At 38.1% G+C, this 15,339-nt stretch overlaps 1 protein-coding gene across 1 annotated transcript in view; it reads left to right on the top strand.

The window, feature by feature from the left end:
- The first annotated feature begins 12,444 nt into the window (after positions 1–12,444).
- LOC106641608 (uncharacterized) overlaps positions 12,445–15,339 on the top strand; it is a 43,959-nt gene continuing 41,064 nt past the window's right edge. Inside the window, exons 1-2 of the mRNA XM_089596568.1 lie at positions 12,445–12,842; positions 12,959–13,277. Coding sequence (XP_089452694.1) covers positions 13,144–13,277 — 134 coding nt within the window. The 5' untranslated portion in view covers positions 12,445–12,842; positions 12,959–13,143. The remainder of the gene's footprint in view (positions 12,843–12,958; positions 13,278–15,339) is intronic.

The raw sequence follows: 15,339 nt of genomic DNA, 5'->3' as shown, positions 1-15,339 counted from the left end.
CATAAAAATATAGTTGATTGACTTGGCGTATATAATTTATATGGGTACATCGGACACATATCCTATTTGCATGAAATTATAACATCTGGTAACAAATAAATAAATTGGTCGAATTACTGTACTAAGCATCCTGAAAATCGCCATCAGAGTAATTACTTGTACGACGCAGATTATTCGGCAGTTTATCATTAGGTACCGTCTCTTAACGTACAATAAACTCAAGTGCATTATGAACCATCAATATTCACCTATTAAGAGGAGCGGCTTTTTTATATATATATATATATATATATATATATATATATATATACGTATATGTACTTACATAGCTGATGAATGATACAAAATAAGTTGGATAGTGTTGGCTATCTCTTTCTCTCTTGGCCCACGTAGAGATGGCGCGTGCATCATGTGTTGTTGATGGTTAGATGAAAAGATTGGCAAGAGGAGGGGGAGGAAGGAGCAATACCTATAAATTATAACCTACATATACACGCGCACCCTTATCTACCCTGTATATTATAGAGTATATAGATGGGGTAAATATAGGTATTATAATGCGTGTGTTGAGGCACACGGAGAGGCTGCATTTGTTGTCGATTCCGATTCCGGTGATGGTATGTATATCTATATTTATGCACGATGGGCCGTATGTAGGTATATCTATAATATATTCTCGCGCGCTCATCACCTGCTCCACATGTTGTTGAACATTTCATAAAATATTGAAACAACAGCATTTGCTGCACTGCAAGAGCCTACAGCTGTCCCATAAGGGTATATAGTTACATACCTATACTTATGTGTACCTACACCCCTCCTTAATTCAATCCTCTCTTTTGCAGCCTCCTCAGCAGCTCAGCTCGCTCATACCATGCATACATACACGCATTTGCTCTCTGTTCACTTCTTATTTTTCTCCTCGTTCGTGCTCTCTGTTTCCTTTTACCCTCCCCTCTTCCCCACCCTTATCATCTACCCTCCTCACAATGCATATATCTATATATATATATCATTATGTTCTCGCGCAAAAGTGTACACGTGAGATCTACACTGACTCTGCAACTGCACGCTCGCCCTTTTCCCTCTTCCTCTTTTGTATATGTTACAAGTATAAGTACGCTACTCTTCTACTGCTTCAATAATTCATGTGGTAATTTACTTTTGAAATACGTGCACTTACACGGAATTCTGCTTGTTTTTTCTGCTGCTTCTGCTCTCATGAGTTTTCCTCCTTTGCCGACCAATTTATCACCAAATTGTTCTGGTTATTCGACGAATCGCCCCAATTTCTCCTGCCCTCGTTTTTTCCTCCTTTTCCATCTATACTTACACTTTAACCTTTACATTATTTCCTTGGCATAGATGCTTACGATGATGTAAGAGAGACAAGAGTTTTAGTTTCCGTGAAATATATCTTACGTAAAGACGTGGGCAAGAGAAAAAATAATTATCGTATAACCAAGAAAATCCGCGCAAACAGATCTGATGATTACATGAAAAATCCAAATTTCAGTCAATGTATAAGCAGTACCTACATTACTGACACCCCAAACGCATCAAGAAGGCCGAATCCCTACAGTTGAAATTGAAACTGCCACGAGACATACTTTTTTATTATCGTTTTTGTTTTTGTTTAATCGTAATTTTTTCTTTTTTTCTTCTTTCTATTTTTTCGTACGCATTTATAATATCGCTCTCCGTTATAAATCCATTTGGCTTTACAGTTACGTTAACGGGATGTATTTTATTGATGTCGGTAATAATGACAATACCTGCTTATATTATGTCTTTTGTTTTCGCAGTTATAATGAGGAGTCTTTTCCTTGGTTAATTTATAGCGACAGGGACGCTAACTTTATTCACGCGTCCAAGTATATAAGAACCTATATGGAAAGACTGCAGTTTTTAAATAAGTATCGAGTAAAGACTTTAGGCGAATGACCTCCGGCATCGGTTTGTGCAGTGAAAACCGCCGTGTCTCGAAAGTAAAAAAAAAAAAAAAAAAAAAAGTACAAACATCGTTGCATAAGTGATGCAGTAACAGCGATCGAGGTGTCATCGATGAATCTTTTTGAACGCACAAATTACATAAAAATGATCTCACCACGTGTTTGTGTACGCTCGTGTTTAGCGGTATCAGCAGCGTGCTAAAAAATACCAACCGCAAGGTAGGTATTTTAATTATAGCCACATCGTGGTAAAGGAAGTTAAGCCTTATTGCCCATAGGGGTGAAAGAGCGGTCAAATCTGAATTGACAATTAATTAATTGTCCATGACCTGCACTCTTTTAAGCTCAAGTACAAGTAGTATAGTTATTATTACATGTGTTACCTCAACGCGATCCGGTGATATCTGGCAACTTTGCGTGCAATACACATATATACTTACAAGTGGGCGTGGAGAAAAAATTAATATTTATATATTAATATACTATACAAATATGTATATACATACACACATGTAGGTTATACATTTTTTTGGCTTCTTGGTCTCATTTACACGTCCATACACATCACGCGCGCTTAAGTAACCTTTCTCCGACGAAGACCCCTTTATTTCTCAGTTTCTTCTTTGTCTTCCTATTAATTATTTTGGACATATGAATTAATTGACTATCCCTCCAAAGTTCCCACGAAATACAAGATTGAGCCGATATCTCGGATTTCTTTTTTTTCTCTTTTTCCATTCAATCATGGGATGTTATTAACTTATCGCTGTAAATTTTAGCGCCTTGCAAGCAAGACGACCATCGGGAAACATAATGAAAATATCGGAAAATTCATGGCAAAACGGGGGACAAAAGCATTTACTGCTGATCGTACACAAAAATTTGGGTAAGCTTCGCACGAACAAGATTGGCAAATCCTATACATATATATATAAACATATATATGTCTTAGGATGTCCTGCTGCAGCCCGACATACTGAATGCAAAGCAGCAGCAATAAAAAACAATAGCCTGCACGTGATTGTGAATGGTTAAGGTGTAGGTGAGTAGTAAAGTTGTTCTTGTCTTCTCCCGCTTTAGCATGTATTACCTATTCCGCAGTAGCGCAAGTATATTACCCATGCTAATTGTCCGCGATAAGGCAACGGTCTTGCACGCCAACACGGTATAATAATATATGCCAGCAGCTAAGTAGGTATTACCATCACCAGTAAAAGGAGGAGCTGTGTCGTGTGGGCTCTGAGCGAGCGTTGTCGCAGCAAGTTCCACCGAAACGCTTTAAATGCGCCGTTGGGGGGGGAAAAAAAAAAAAAAATTAAGGAGTTTCGCCTTGCTATGTGTGTAGGGTAAGTATACTCGTAGTTTGTAAAAAAACTATTAGAGGGACGGCGATCGAGCGAGTACACTGCAGGTATAGGATTATGTATATAGTACACACGCATGCACGTATATATTATCATCGTATACCAGCACCAATGCTACTGCAACTACCAAGTACTATACTGGTAGTGGTGGTGGTTGCTGCTTTCTATACTGTACGGCTCCAGAAGGAAAAGATCGGATCGGGAGGTTGCGCCTCCATGTACTCGGGGACATTTTTTTTTTTTTTTTTTTTTTTTTTTCCTTGAGCTTTTCTTGAAAAATACCTCGGATAGTGATGGTTAAAGTGCCTCTCTTTCATTGGTTACTTACACTCGGCTTAAGGTTGCGTTGATTTACTGGCGAATATATAAACACTTTACAGGGAATGCGGCTCATCCTCCGATATCTAACATGCACACGACGCTTGTGAATTTCTTTTTCTGCAGCCTATGTGTTTACGCAGGTACAAAAAACACAATTATTTACGTACTATGTAACTTATACACCAGCTTATAGGGGAATAATATTGACATGTACAATAAATAATCATGATCCAATTGCATTTAAAAAAATCCACGTTCATAAAGTATCGAATAATGATAAGATATACTTTGCATGTGTTGAGTATATTCTTTTGTAGACTAAGTAGCAGACTTACACTATCCAGCGTCGCCTTAATTTAAACACTGCAGCATGTACGGATCACGAATCTGTGTTTAATACAGTGATGGATATTTTCTACTGATGGTCTATGACGACTATAGGTTTATCCATCCTTACCCATTGTATGCTGGACTGTCGTAGCACAGTCCTCAGTGTATAAAATGTGTACACAACATTATATTACATTATATTATAGTATATTATAGGGTATTAAAGAAAATAATAATTTACATCGGGCCTTCTGTCATCAACAATCATATAAAGAAATATGTCCTGATCCAGGTGTACGTATTACTAAGATCGGCAGATTTTTTTTTTTTTTCTAATTTTCGAGAAAATACCCCATGTGACAGTGATGTACATAATATAGATTAGCAAAATAAAAATTCAATCCCCGGTAGTATGATTTTTTTTCTCCGGGTTCCGACTCACAATTATATTAGTCACATTCCGTCAGTACGGATGCCGAGACTAATGAGCTCCTCCTTCTCGCACATAAACCTCATCTAGCGCTACGGTTGCTGTCCCACAGTAAATGGGGGAAAAAAAAAAAATGAATAAAATAAATAAACGCAGCAATCGCTGTTCGTCAAAAAATTTTCCATTTAAACACTTTCCCGATACAGTTTACCTCCGATAATTCGCCAAGTTGTGCAATTGATTCCACCAACTTGATATATTACTGCCAAAGGAAGGAAAAGACAAAGGTATAAGCTATTTGGAAAAACTTTTTTCGTCCTTTTTTCGATATCCGCATTATTTGTGGAGACAAGAGAATCTTCATCTGTGCAGTATAATAATAATAATAATAAAAATAATAATAATAATAATAATATTAATAATAATAATAATAATAATGGTGTTGAAAATTTTTGTATTAAAATGTAAAAAGTGAGGAGGACCCGAAGAACGATTATAAACCTTCTTTAAACTTTGAATTCAAGTCGTGACCTAATTTGATCGAGCGTTGGAGGAGCTACGATTGGAGACGGGGTCGCAAATTAGGCGCTACCAACCCCGTATCAGTGCAGCTGCTCAACAACTATCTACATGGTATACATAAGTACAGCACGTGCCTTGCCCACATAGAATTACTAGGTACACGTGTAACAAACGTTACAGAAAATCCGAAGAAAATGCCACAGCAGGGGTTAATAGCCATCGCGTAAAAATAAGCGCTCAGGCATGCGGCCGCTGCCAAACAGCCGGCGGCAAAAATAGCAGGGCGATCCTCTTCTTGGCTCACGCTCCGCGCCACTCGCTGCAGTTCCTCGTCACATATATACCTGTACAACCTGACTCGTTTTACTTTGCCAAATAAAGCGACGCCGTCGTCCTTTGCAGCCATTCGCGGATATAGATGCTTAGCGGGCGCGGCGACCGGCCGGGGGCTTCCGCCCAATATAAGTATCGCCTCGCAATCTCGTTGTGCACATCACATGTAGGTACAATTACTATGCTTAAGTAGGTACATTGGATTGCGAACAACGGGTGATGTAGTAGTAAGAAGCCAGCCCAATTATTAAAAATAATCTTTATCATTTACATGTAATTTATACCATGTGATTGTTTAAATTGTGCGTCGTATATTACTACTGGCACTGGAGGCGCTGATTCGAAACCAATAACCCATACCTATATCTAATCCACTCAGCTTATCGTCGTGCTCTTACACTATACTTATAACGTGTTAACTATCAGCACGACGAAGAATCCATCATGCGGAGTGAAGTTTTTCGTTACCCGCGATTTAACGGCATTTCAGCGCTCCATCATCATCATCATCATCATCGAACCTTCAAAGATTGACATACATTTTTCAAGACGGGGTGTCCGCGTTGCAGATTTGTTTATAATTTTGTGAAAATCTTTTTTTGGAAAACCGCCATGAGGCTTTCTTTTTTGTGTTTCGCAATCTTAATGCTTCCACACGTACAGTAAATCATCATTAGCTTATTTTTTTTTTTTTTTTAATAGTAGGGCCGTCATCATCATTGCATTTTTGTTGGATAATAATTGTGATGATGGTACATTCATAAACGCCACCACGTTATTACTGCAAGATAAAAACGTTATCATCATATCATCACAATTTCTGCTTAAAATTAAATTTATCTGTAAGAAATGTGACGATCCATTACTGCACAGGTACTATAAGTTATTTGTATTTGAGCTCTGACACAATGTGGAATCATGCGTAAGAGAGGGTAAACCCAAAATTGTCGATGACCAAAATTGAGGTGCTTGTTAATTTTTTACTTCATCGAGAACTTTGTCGGAGCAGCTTGTTGCATGAAGCTCGTTTTCAATTGTCTCCGTTAAATTTGAATTTGTCGGTACAATTTCAAGTAAGTTTTTAAGTAAACACTCGGTAATAAATCAAGTACAAGTATAATACGTATACAAACTCGAGGAATGAGGTTGAGTCTCCTGTCGGATGTACCAACTAAAGAAAAAAAAGTCATCAAATGGGCTGTTTTGTACCTACATTTAAAAAATCAGACGAGGCGCGCACGCAGTGCGGCAATGAAAAAAAAAAAAAAATAAATAAAATAAAATAAAAAAATAATAATAATAATAAATAAACAATCGTGCTGTGTAGGTGAGGTGCCAAGACTGCCGAGAATCATGATCATCAGAGAGAGTAGAGCACCGCAGAGTTCTATTATAAAGCAGAGGCGGGCAGCACGCATACTTACCTAATACCTAGTAATAATAAAATGTGTGCCAAATACCTGACGCATTGGTCAAGCTCGTAAACTAACGATATAAATATATACATACATACACGTATGAAGGTAGGAAAGAAGCCGACGGGATTTCTATAAGCGGCCATCAACAGACCAAACTTTGGCTTCCCGTACCAGAATATAAATAGGAATAGCATTTCATATATTTATATAGGTACGTTAGCTGCTTTTGATACAGCTGCACGGTCGGGGGTAGCCGCTTTATACCTACGACGCCGGCTCGGCCTACAATGCATGTATAGCAACTTGGTCACATTCTTATGCGGGAGCCGGTGCGGAGCGACATAAGGCACCGTTTATTTTTCTTGCCTCTGATTTTTCAGATATACCTATGATACTTACAACCTTGATGCTACAGTGATAGGGGCATAATCTTTGCTTTATAAACACACATGATTCCAACAGCATGGGCGATTTAATCGAAAAGGTACTAAAATCGCGTGCTCAAGTAATCTGCAATTTAATTGACGAGTCGCGAGCGCCTACGCTTTTTACGAGCGCCTAAACTTTTCAAGGACGAGTCGTTATGCGCTTCTACAATAAGTGTTCCTACCCACTACTTCTTTTTCAATATATCATCATCATCATCATCATCATCATCATCATCATCATCATCATCATCGTCGTCGTCGTCGGTATTATATAATAACAACAGTCATACAAACTATCAATAATGGCTATGCTTTTTATTTGGTGCTATCGTATAATATTATGCCGGTGCGATGTAAGAATCGACTACTTTTCCGTGATCGAATAGTCAAATAGCGTAAAATCTCTTCACTTCTTCAGCTAGTGTTTTTAATTTCCCGTATACCACATAATTTTTCAGAAATTCAAACGTATAATGTATAATGTAAATCCTTACTCAACCCTTGCCCTGCTGGTGCATGCCGTAATAATGATAATAATAATAATAATAATAATAATAATAATAATAATAATAATAATAATAATTGTTACACCCATGCCAAGCTTACACGTGTGAAGCACGTGTATTGGTCTTGGTAACGAACAATTTTAGGAGTTTATTGTATATGTATATTACAGCTGACATGATTATATTCGTGCACACTATATTATATTATTAATATTTATAGATTTTCGAAAACAGTAGTTGAATTACGGAGTGGTACTATCTCCCTTTAGTGCTGCTTCGTGCATACTTATATTTATATGCCCCATGCGTTGGTCGAAAGTAAGAAAGCGGAGGAGGAGTGGCTTCGACAACCGGCTTTTCTACTTATCCTTGTACATTTTTCCAAGTTAATTTATTCTCCTTTCATCGCTGCTGTTCAACGAGATCCCTGACATAACACCGTTGTTTGAACCGAAAAAAAAATCCCTATCGAGACCCCGAAAAACAGTATTATACTGTGCTGCGTTTAACGAGAAATATAAAGGTAAATACCCAGTGAAAAATGGTACTTTTTTTGGATTATTGGCTTTTTCGTCCGAGTACACTGACACCTCGAATTGCGTGCACTTTGACAATTACTTTATACATTGTGTTGGTAAAAGTCTGCTATTATCGGCACGGTGGAGCAGAATTTATTTTATTAAATAAGTAGCGGCTGCTATGACGTTGTAAGTACAAGATGGGTAAAATATGGAAGAGCTAAGCCAATAGTCATGTATATTACAGAAGGTATATTGCATTCAATTATCCGTAGGCGATTGATAATACTTGTATACAGATACCGATAATATACCTATATTTGTGTGTACATATAATATGTGAGCTGCAGCTAGTATTGTCACTATAATAATAATAATAATAATAATAATAATAATAATAATAATAATGATAATAATAATGATAATAATAATAATAATGATAATACTAATAATGATAACAATAATTATATTTGTCGAACGAAGAGCGTTGAAGGGGTAGAGGAGTAAATAGGCTGCTTCCTGCTATACAGAAAGAAAGAAGGAGCTGACGACGACACAGCAGCGGAGCAGCGCAGAGAGAGAGAGAGCGGAAAGGAGAGTGCGACGGCCTCGAGAGAGAAGAAGGAGAGAGAGAAAAAGAGACAAGTAACGCTTGCGCGACCTCGGTCGTCCTTGCCCCATGTGGTAGGCAACCGCGTAGTCAACCTCCGCTGAAGCTATATTATATACATTTATGTAAATATATACACACACCTAAGTATATATAATGAGCTCGTCGTTGGTTGAGTTGGTTAGCGTGCTATAGTCACTGAAACAACACAGCCCAGCTCAAGGGGTCGTGGGTTCGTATCACGGTTGGGACACTCAGATTTTTTTCTGATGGTTCTTGCTGGGTATCGAATCCATAAAACTGATTTAGGATAAGACTTTAATTTTAAGATGAAACTAAAAATACGAAGCATACGAAAAGAAAAATTAACAGAATTGTGATGAGTTCTCGATATCCGGGTATGCGGGTCCGGGGTAGATAAGATGTATAAAAAAGCTAATAAAACGTATTTAAAGACAATGTAAATGACAAGCGAGAAATACGTGAATATAATATGTAAAAATAATATGATACACCACGTATATATATTACTTATATGTAAAAGACTATGTTAAATGTTCATTGAATAAAAGGAATGGAAAGTGTACATACCCACAGTTGTGGTCAGTACTTACACTATAATAATAAAAAAATTAAAAAAAAGTATACGTATAATGTACAGGTAATGATGGTATAATATTATATATAATTATAATAAACTAGCCTCCATTTCAACGTACAATTAGTTGGTATTTATACATATTATATTATGTAGATATATTTTGTTTTCTACCAAGTAAAGATAAACATTTTTTCAAAATTAACAATCATTATATGATTGAATTTACCACTCTAAACTTTAAACACATTACCTTTTTTATCTCTCTCATTCTAATAAAACTAATCAAGTAATTGATGACGTTGGATCGGAAAGATCCTGTACCTACCATGCACTATTTTGCAAACATTACGTAAAGTTTGTTAATAATACAACGAGAGAGCTGGAGGAGCTATATTGGAATACTTAGTGCCGTCATTATCATCGAGACATTGAAAGTCACGCCACTAACATTTATCTTTACCTTTTGGTTTTCTTTGGTTATTGGGTTAGTTATATCGGCGCAAAACCTTCTTTTCGGCTCGCGGCAAGCAGAAAAAATTTCCAATTTTACATCCAGTAAATAACACTCAGACAGTGATCGATGCAAATCTATTATTAAACAGACGAACGAATACGTGCTTATTTTATTTACGTAAAATAAAATTATAATCCTTGCTTGCTGCTCTTCACTATAACTATAATCGCTGGCGTTAGAAAAAAAAAAAAAAAAAAAAAAAAAAAAAAAAAAAAGAATTATTGCATCAACGTTTTGTATAGGTCACACGAAGTCGACGGCAATACTCAATCCACACACTCGTACAGGGTATGATTTGCACGTCCACTTGCGCTGCACGTATTATCTATTTTCCAAAAATCAATCGATAGTTTTTTTTTGTTCCAATTAACTGACTGACAGATAGTAATAAAAGTTATTGCGTCTTATTTTTATACTAAAAGCGTTTAGCAAAACTTTTACATGATATTTTATATACGTGATTGAGATCAAACTTTTAATATCAAAGAAATGGAAAAAAAAAGTTGTGGCTCCCCGCTAGCGGCGTAGCCCGTATTTATTACGCAGCAATAAATAGCTAGTTCATCTATGAATTGTGTTATACTTATCTGCAGTGAGGCAAAGGTGGGGCCATGAATTATTTTGCACTTATAATATGTCGTGCCCGCATCGTCATAATCTTCTTCACCAAACTCGTCCCTCTCAATTGTCAATCTCTGGTCTCTGAAAAATGCTATCGACGCAATTAGGTATATATAGGCAGGTATGCACGTATGGTCAGTGGTCAGTGGTCACATAGGTATATATAGTTACCTTATACTTGTATGCACACGTATCAGCTGTGCTTGTACAAATCTATAATAGGTGTGTGTATACCTTATGCACATATTAGCGCGAGCTCGCACTTGCATACCCGTCCATCAACTCTCGTGGACTTGTATCTCTTTTCTCTTCTTCTGCGAGGAGCAAATACTTACTTACAGCACGAGCTCATTGAAAAGTCATCAAAGACACATACATGCCTATACTACATTAATACAGGCATATGTGCTGTACTATTGTATCTTTATGATAAAATTATGTAGACATATGTATAGCTCAGTACTATCTGCCCACATGCCCATAGCATGTGATACGCACACATTGGTACATATATACGTATAAACAATTTCGTGTCGTCGTATGTACAATAACTTACTTTGTCTGTACAGCATTGTCTTGCTGCAAACAGTTGCTCTTTTTTTTCCCTATACTTGGGCACTTGGAGATACTCTTAAATTGCCTGACCTTATCACACTACAAGTTTTACATATATTATATACATACATACACACAGGTACCTTAATCTCATGATATTTGTTTTAAAATACATGCACCCTTTTAATGCCATGACACTATTTAACAATTATAATTATATAATTGTGCAAAAAGTAGTTAGAGCTGATTTAAAAATTTTTGTGGTATTTGAATTTTTACACATTTACGTGTTGTACGAGTGATTTGATAAAAACAAACCAACAATTAAACCAATTTTAGTGTTAAACCTACAAAATAAGTTTTTTTTAACTCTCTGTAGACATTACTGATAAATTTTTCATTCAAAAATTGTCACATTTAGCAATTAGCCAATTACATAGTTGATGAATCATCGATTCAACGATTATTTAAAACGCTTACCAACATTAACTGCACTGACATGTTTCGAAATAAAAATATGTGTATCCTTCTTATTTAAAAATAAAATCTGTTATTTTAATAATAAAGGTCATCAATTTCATGTCATATTCTTTTCGGTACCACTTATGATTGAAAAACTTTTGTTTTTACTAAGTATTTCATTTCTGTTGATCAGCAACGCGTTATCTTGATTGTCGAGTGCCCTTTGCATGCTCGCGCTACATCGTTTAAACTCTTATTAGGTACATATATTCTTCGTTCCAGCGTTAATGCAGCAAGTTGAAACTAAACGGACTTAGTAGCAATGTAGCGTGAACATGGAAAGGAACCTTAAATTTTTTCAACTTCATTTGCGATACTTTCGAAAGCTCAGGAAGTAATCACTGATAGGTAGGTACCTACATCCGAATAATAAGATAATAAAGTACCGGTTACGAGGATAAGAACGTCAGATGTGCTTAGTTAGATTATATGTATTTGGAATATTGTTAAAAATATCTTTAAAAAAGAAAGAAAGTTTTTCTTGAATCTCAAAAAAAAAAAAAAAAAAAAAAACATGAAAGTTAAAGGTGCAATGATTACAAGCGTAGTGTGATTAGTGAGAGTGAGTGACTAATCATGTAGACCTGTAAATATACATATGTGTATGCCTTTTTATACCACAACCACAGCATCGCGAAGCCAACCGATCTCAACCGAGCGAGTACCGTAAAAGCCTCAGTTCCAGGCGCTTGGTATAGGTAGTATAGGTGTGTGTTGAGTACGGCTCCCCCTTCTCCTCTCGACAGTAGCAGCGGCGGCTGGATGGTGGGTGGCGACACTGGCGACGACGATGGCGGCAACAGCTGCTACACAGACAGAATACGGAGTGTGCGAAGGTTTGCGGAACGGCGGCGGACAACGAGCGCTGCGCTGCTCCGAGCTCCGAGCTCCGAGTGCTCCGACACAGAGCCGTTGGGTCAGTCAGAGTGCAGCCTGTGCAGCTCGTGCGTGTAGTGTGTTTGTGAATCTGTAGTAGCACTAGCTAGCACCAGTGCACGGCCAAGTAAACGATATCGTTATTGCCGTTGTCATCTGCATGTACTTATAACATCTATTATACCTACCTCAGCAGCCGTTAAGTCGCGATTCAACGAGCGCATGCGATGAACTGGTGCATCAGGAACAGCTGTTGCTGCTCGCTATACCTGAGCTCTTATACCGCGTATAGGTTATAGAGTATCGATATGGTAATGTGTGTGTGTTTGCCCGAAAAATGTTCACCAATCGTTGTTCGGGCGGCGTTCGCGAGTGTTTTGAATATACCTACCTATAGTGTGTGTGTAGATTAAGCGCCAAGGTAACCGTACTTTCCTACCCTATCGAGTAAACAAACAAGGGTTATAATATTGTACGGGCCAGCGATTGCATGCCGCATGAATAATAATAATAATAATAATAATAATAATATAACAGTGGGGGCGGTGTAGGAGGGAGTGCATAGTACACCACAGGCAACAGTTGAGTTGGATAATCCGCCGCAGCAGTATATCTAAGGAGGTAAAGAAAAGAGCTGGTGGTTCGGGGGGTGCTGCTGCCGGTGGGTTCTATCACGAACCCGAGGAGGATAACTAGGTAGCAGCAGTAGCAGCAGCGCGAGGATGGCAGAAGAGGGCCACTTTGAGACGACGAGCACCCCAGGCCAGATCGCTCCCACGCCGGAGCGCCTCGAGCGGCTCATGGCCAAGGAGCCGCTCGAAGAGCTCTACGAGGTCGAGGAGCAGCCTTTCGCACGGTAAGTGCCCAACGTAAACGTTGTATGTATTTATGTATATATATATATATTGGTGTACCTATCTTACACATACTGTACACACAAATAGGAATCTATATTATGTGCTCCTCTCTCTTTTTCTTTCGCTCGGGCTCTTGCTTCGTTTCCTCCGTATAACGGGGACTTGCAGGCGAGGAAGAGAGATTCTTCTTTGGTTTGCGCTTTTTTATTTATCACCATCACGGACCGTATATTACATACTTTGTATTACATTTTGGAGCAGCCAAATCTCTCGAGCGATGATTGTTGATCGACGTGCGACCATCTGTTTGCGCCTCTTTTTACTTACTTCGTTCTACAGAGTACCTATATATTTATTCAGAGCGCGCGGTGGCTCGATCGGCTAGGTCGTGGATTGGCACGCGGGAGACCGTGGTTCGATTCCCGGCCAGTGCGACTTTTCGGGCAAGTACTTACCTCTGTGATTTTTCACATGTGCTTTTTCACCACGCAATGCTCCTCGAGCGACCTTCTCGCAGCAAAAATTGCCTAATTTCCCTCTACCCCCCTTCCAGTAATGAGAGGCCTCCCATCCCTTTCCTTGTCCCTTTCTCAAGTGCTAAGTGCCCATAGTAGTGCCCTTATTAAAAGGAGCCGGACGTAGAGCACTGTAATTATATATATAAAACCTATATTTATTCCTTCATTCTTTTTTCCGTAAGTCTAAGACTGATCTTTCCCTCTACCATGTACTTATATTGTAACCTCGACTGTAACATGAAAAAATCCTTCAACTTTGATAGCGTTCTTATCGGAAAAAGATGCAACTACTGCCGCATACCGATTTTGAATGGCGTCCATGTAATAGTACGGAGATCCATACAGAGCTGCTAATTTTAGAATTTTTGTGTCATTAGCAGGTATAATGTATAAATTCTTACGCTACTCTCGAGTTGGAACTGGGCCTCTATTTGATAAAATTACGACCAATGACTAATTTACACCCACACTTTACAGAGAAAATTATTCTCAGATGATGCTGTGCTACAGAGCATCATATCTAAAAACGTTATAAAGCGCACGCACGAATCGCATACATACTCGCGATAGGGGTAAATGGCCCAATTACTGCACAGGCACCAAGTACTGCGCACTCGACGGTAACTGAAAATAAGAAAAACAGACTGAAAAATTTGGGTGCTTGGATTTGGTAACACGTACGGACATTAATAACGTTCAATCCAGAATCATACTTTACATCATGACATTTATAATTTCGTTTATAATTGTTCAATTGAGTGACTCTAAACGAATCTAACCTACAAAACTTTGTAGTCGTGCGTAGTAACTGGTGCGCAGCAATTGGGTCTAGGGCTTCAGCATGAAAACCTTATGGGAGATACCCGCGCAGTAGTTGGGGGCGCACCGACTGGTGCTAATTTTATAACCGTGCGCAGTAATACCAGCAAGTGATATCAGCACTAAAACAATTATTTAAAAAAAAAAAGTTACTTAACAGAAAAATGTTTGTCGTTTTAATCGCACAAGATGCTGCAAATAAAGATTAAGTAAAACTGGTTCAATTTACATCGAAAAACATTGAGAAATGAGAAATTTAGTACAATCAAAAATTTCAGTGCGCAGTAATTGGGTCATTTACCCCTACATGTGATTCGTGCGTGCGCTTTATAACGTTTTTAGATTTTTAGATATGATGTATGATATATAATTTCCAATTGTGCACACTCACCTTTGCCTTTGGCTTCTGTTTTATCGTCTTTGACTCGTTTTTAATAATTGTCCGTGCGAGCTGCAACTGCGTGACGTTTTACAGAACAGGAAACAAAAAAAAACTATGACTTCGACTTTTACCGTTGGCTGCGTTATACTTCTCGCTGCCGGCGTAACGCGTGTGAGTCATATTTTGTCAAGAAGTATATATCCATAGACGAACGGTCCAATTCTACTAAATCCCCACGACGACGATTTAACAGCGGTGGGTGCGTTTTATGTTTATTAATATACTAAATCCAAGGAAATCATTCAGCTCCGATGCTCTAGGGAATTTTCTGCGGCAAAGTAT

Source organism: Copidosoma floridanum, unplaced genomic scaffold (assembly GCF_036245765.1).
Source record: "Copidosoma floridanum isolate Cflo_tuat_1 unplaced genomic scaffold, Cflo_Japanese_pri ptg000030l, whole genome shotgun sequence".
NCBI classification, from domain to species: domain Eukaryota; kingdom Metazoa; phylum Arthropoda; class Insecta; order Hymenoptera; family Encyrtidae; genus Copidosoma; species Copidosoma floridanum.
This window is presented reverse-complemented; position numbering and strand designations above follow the sequence as displayed.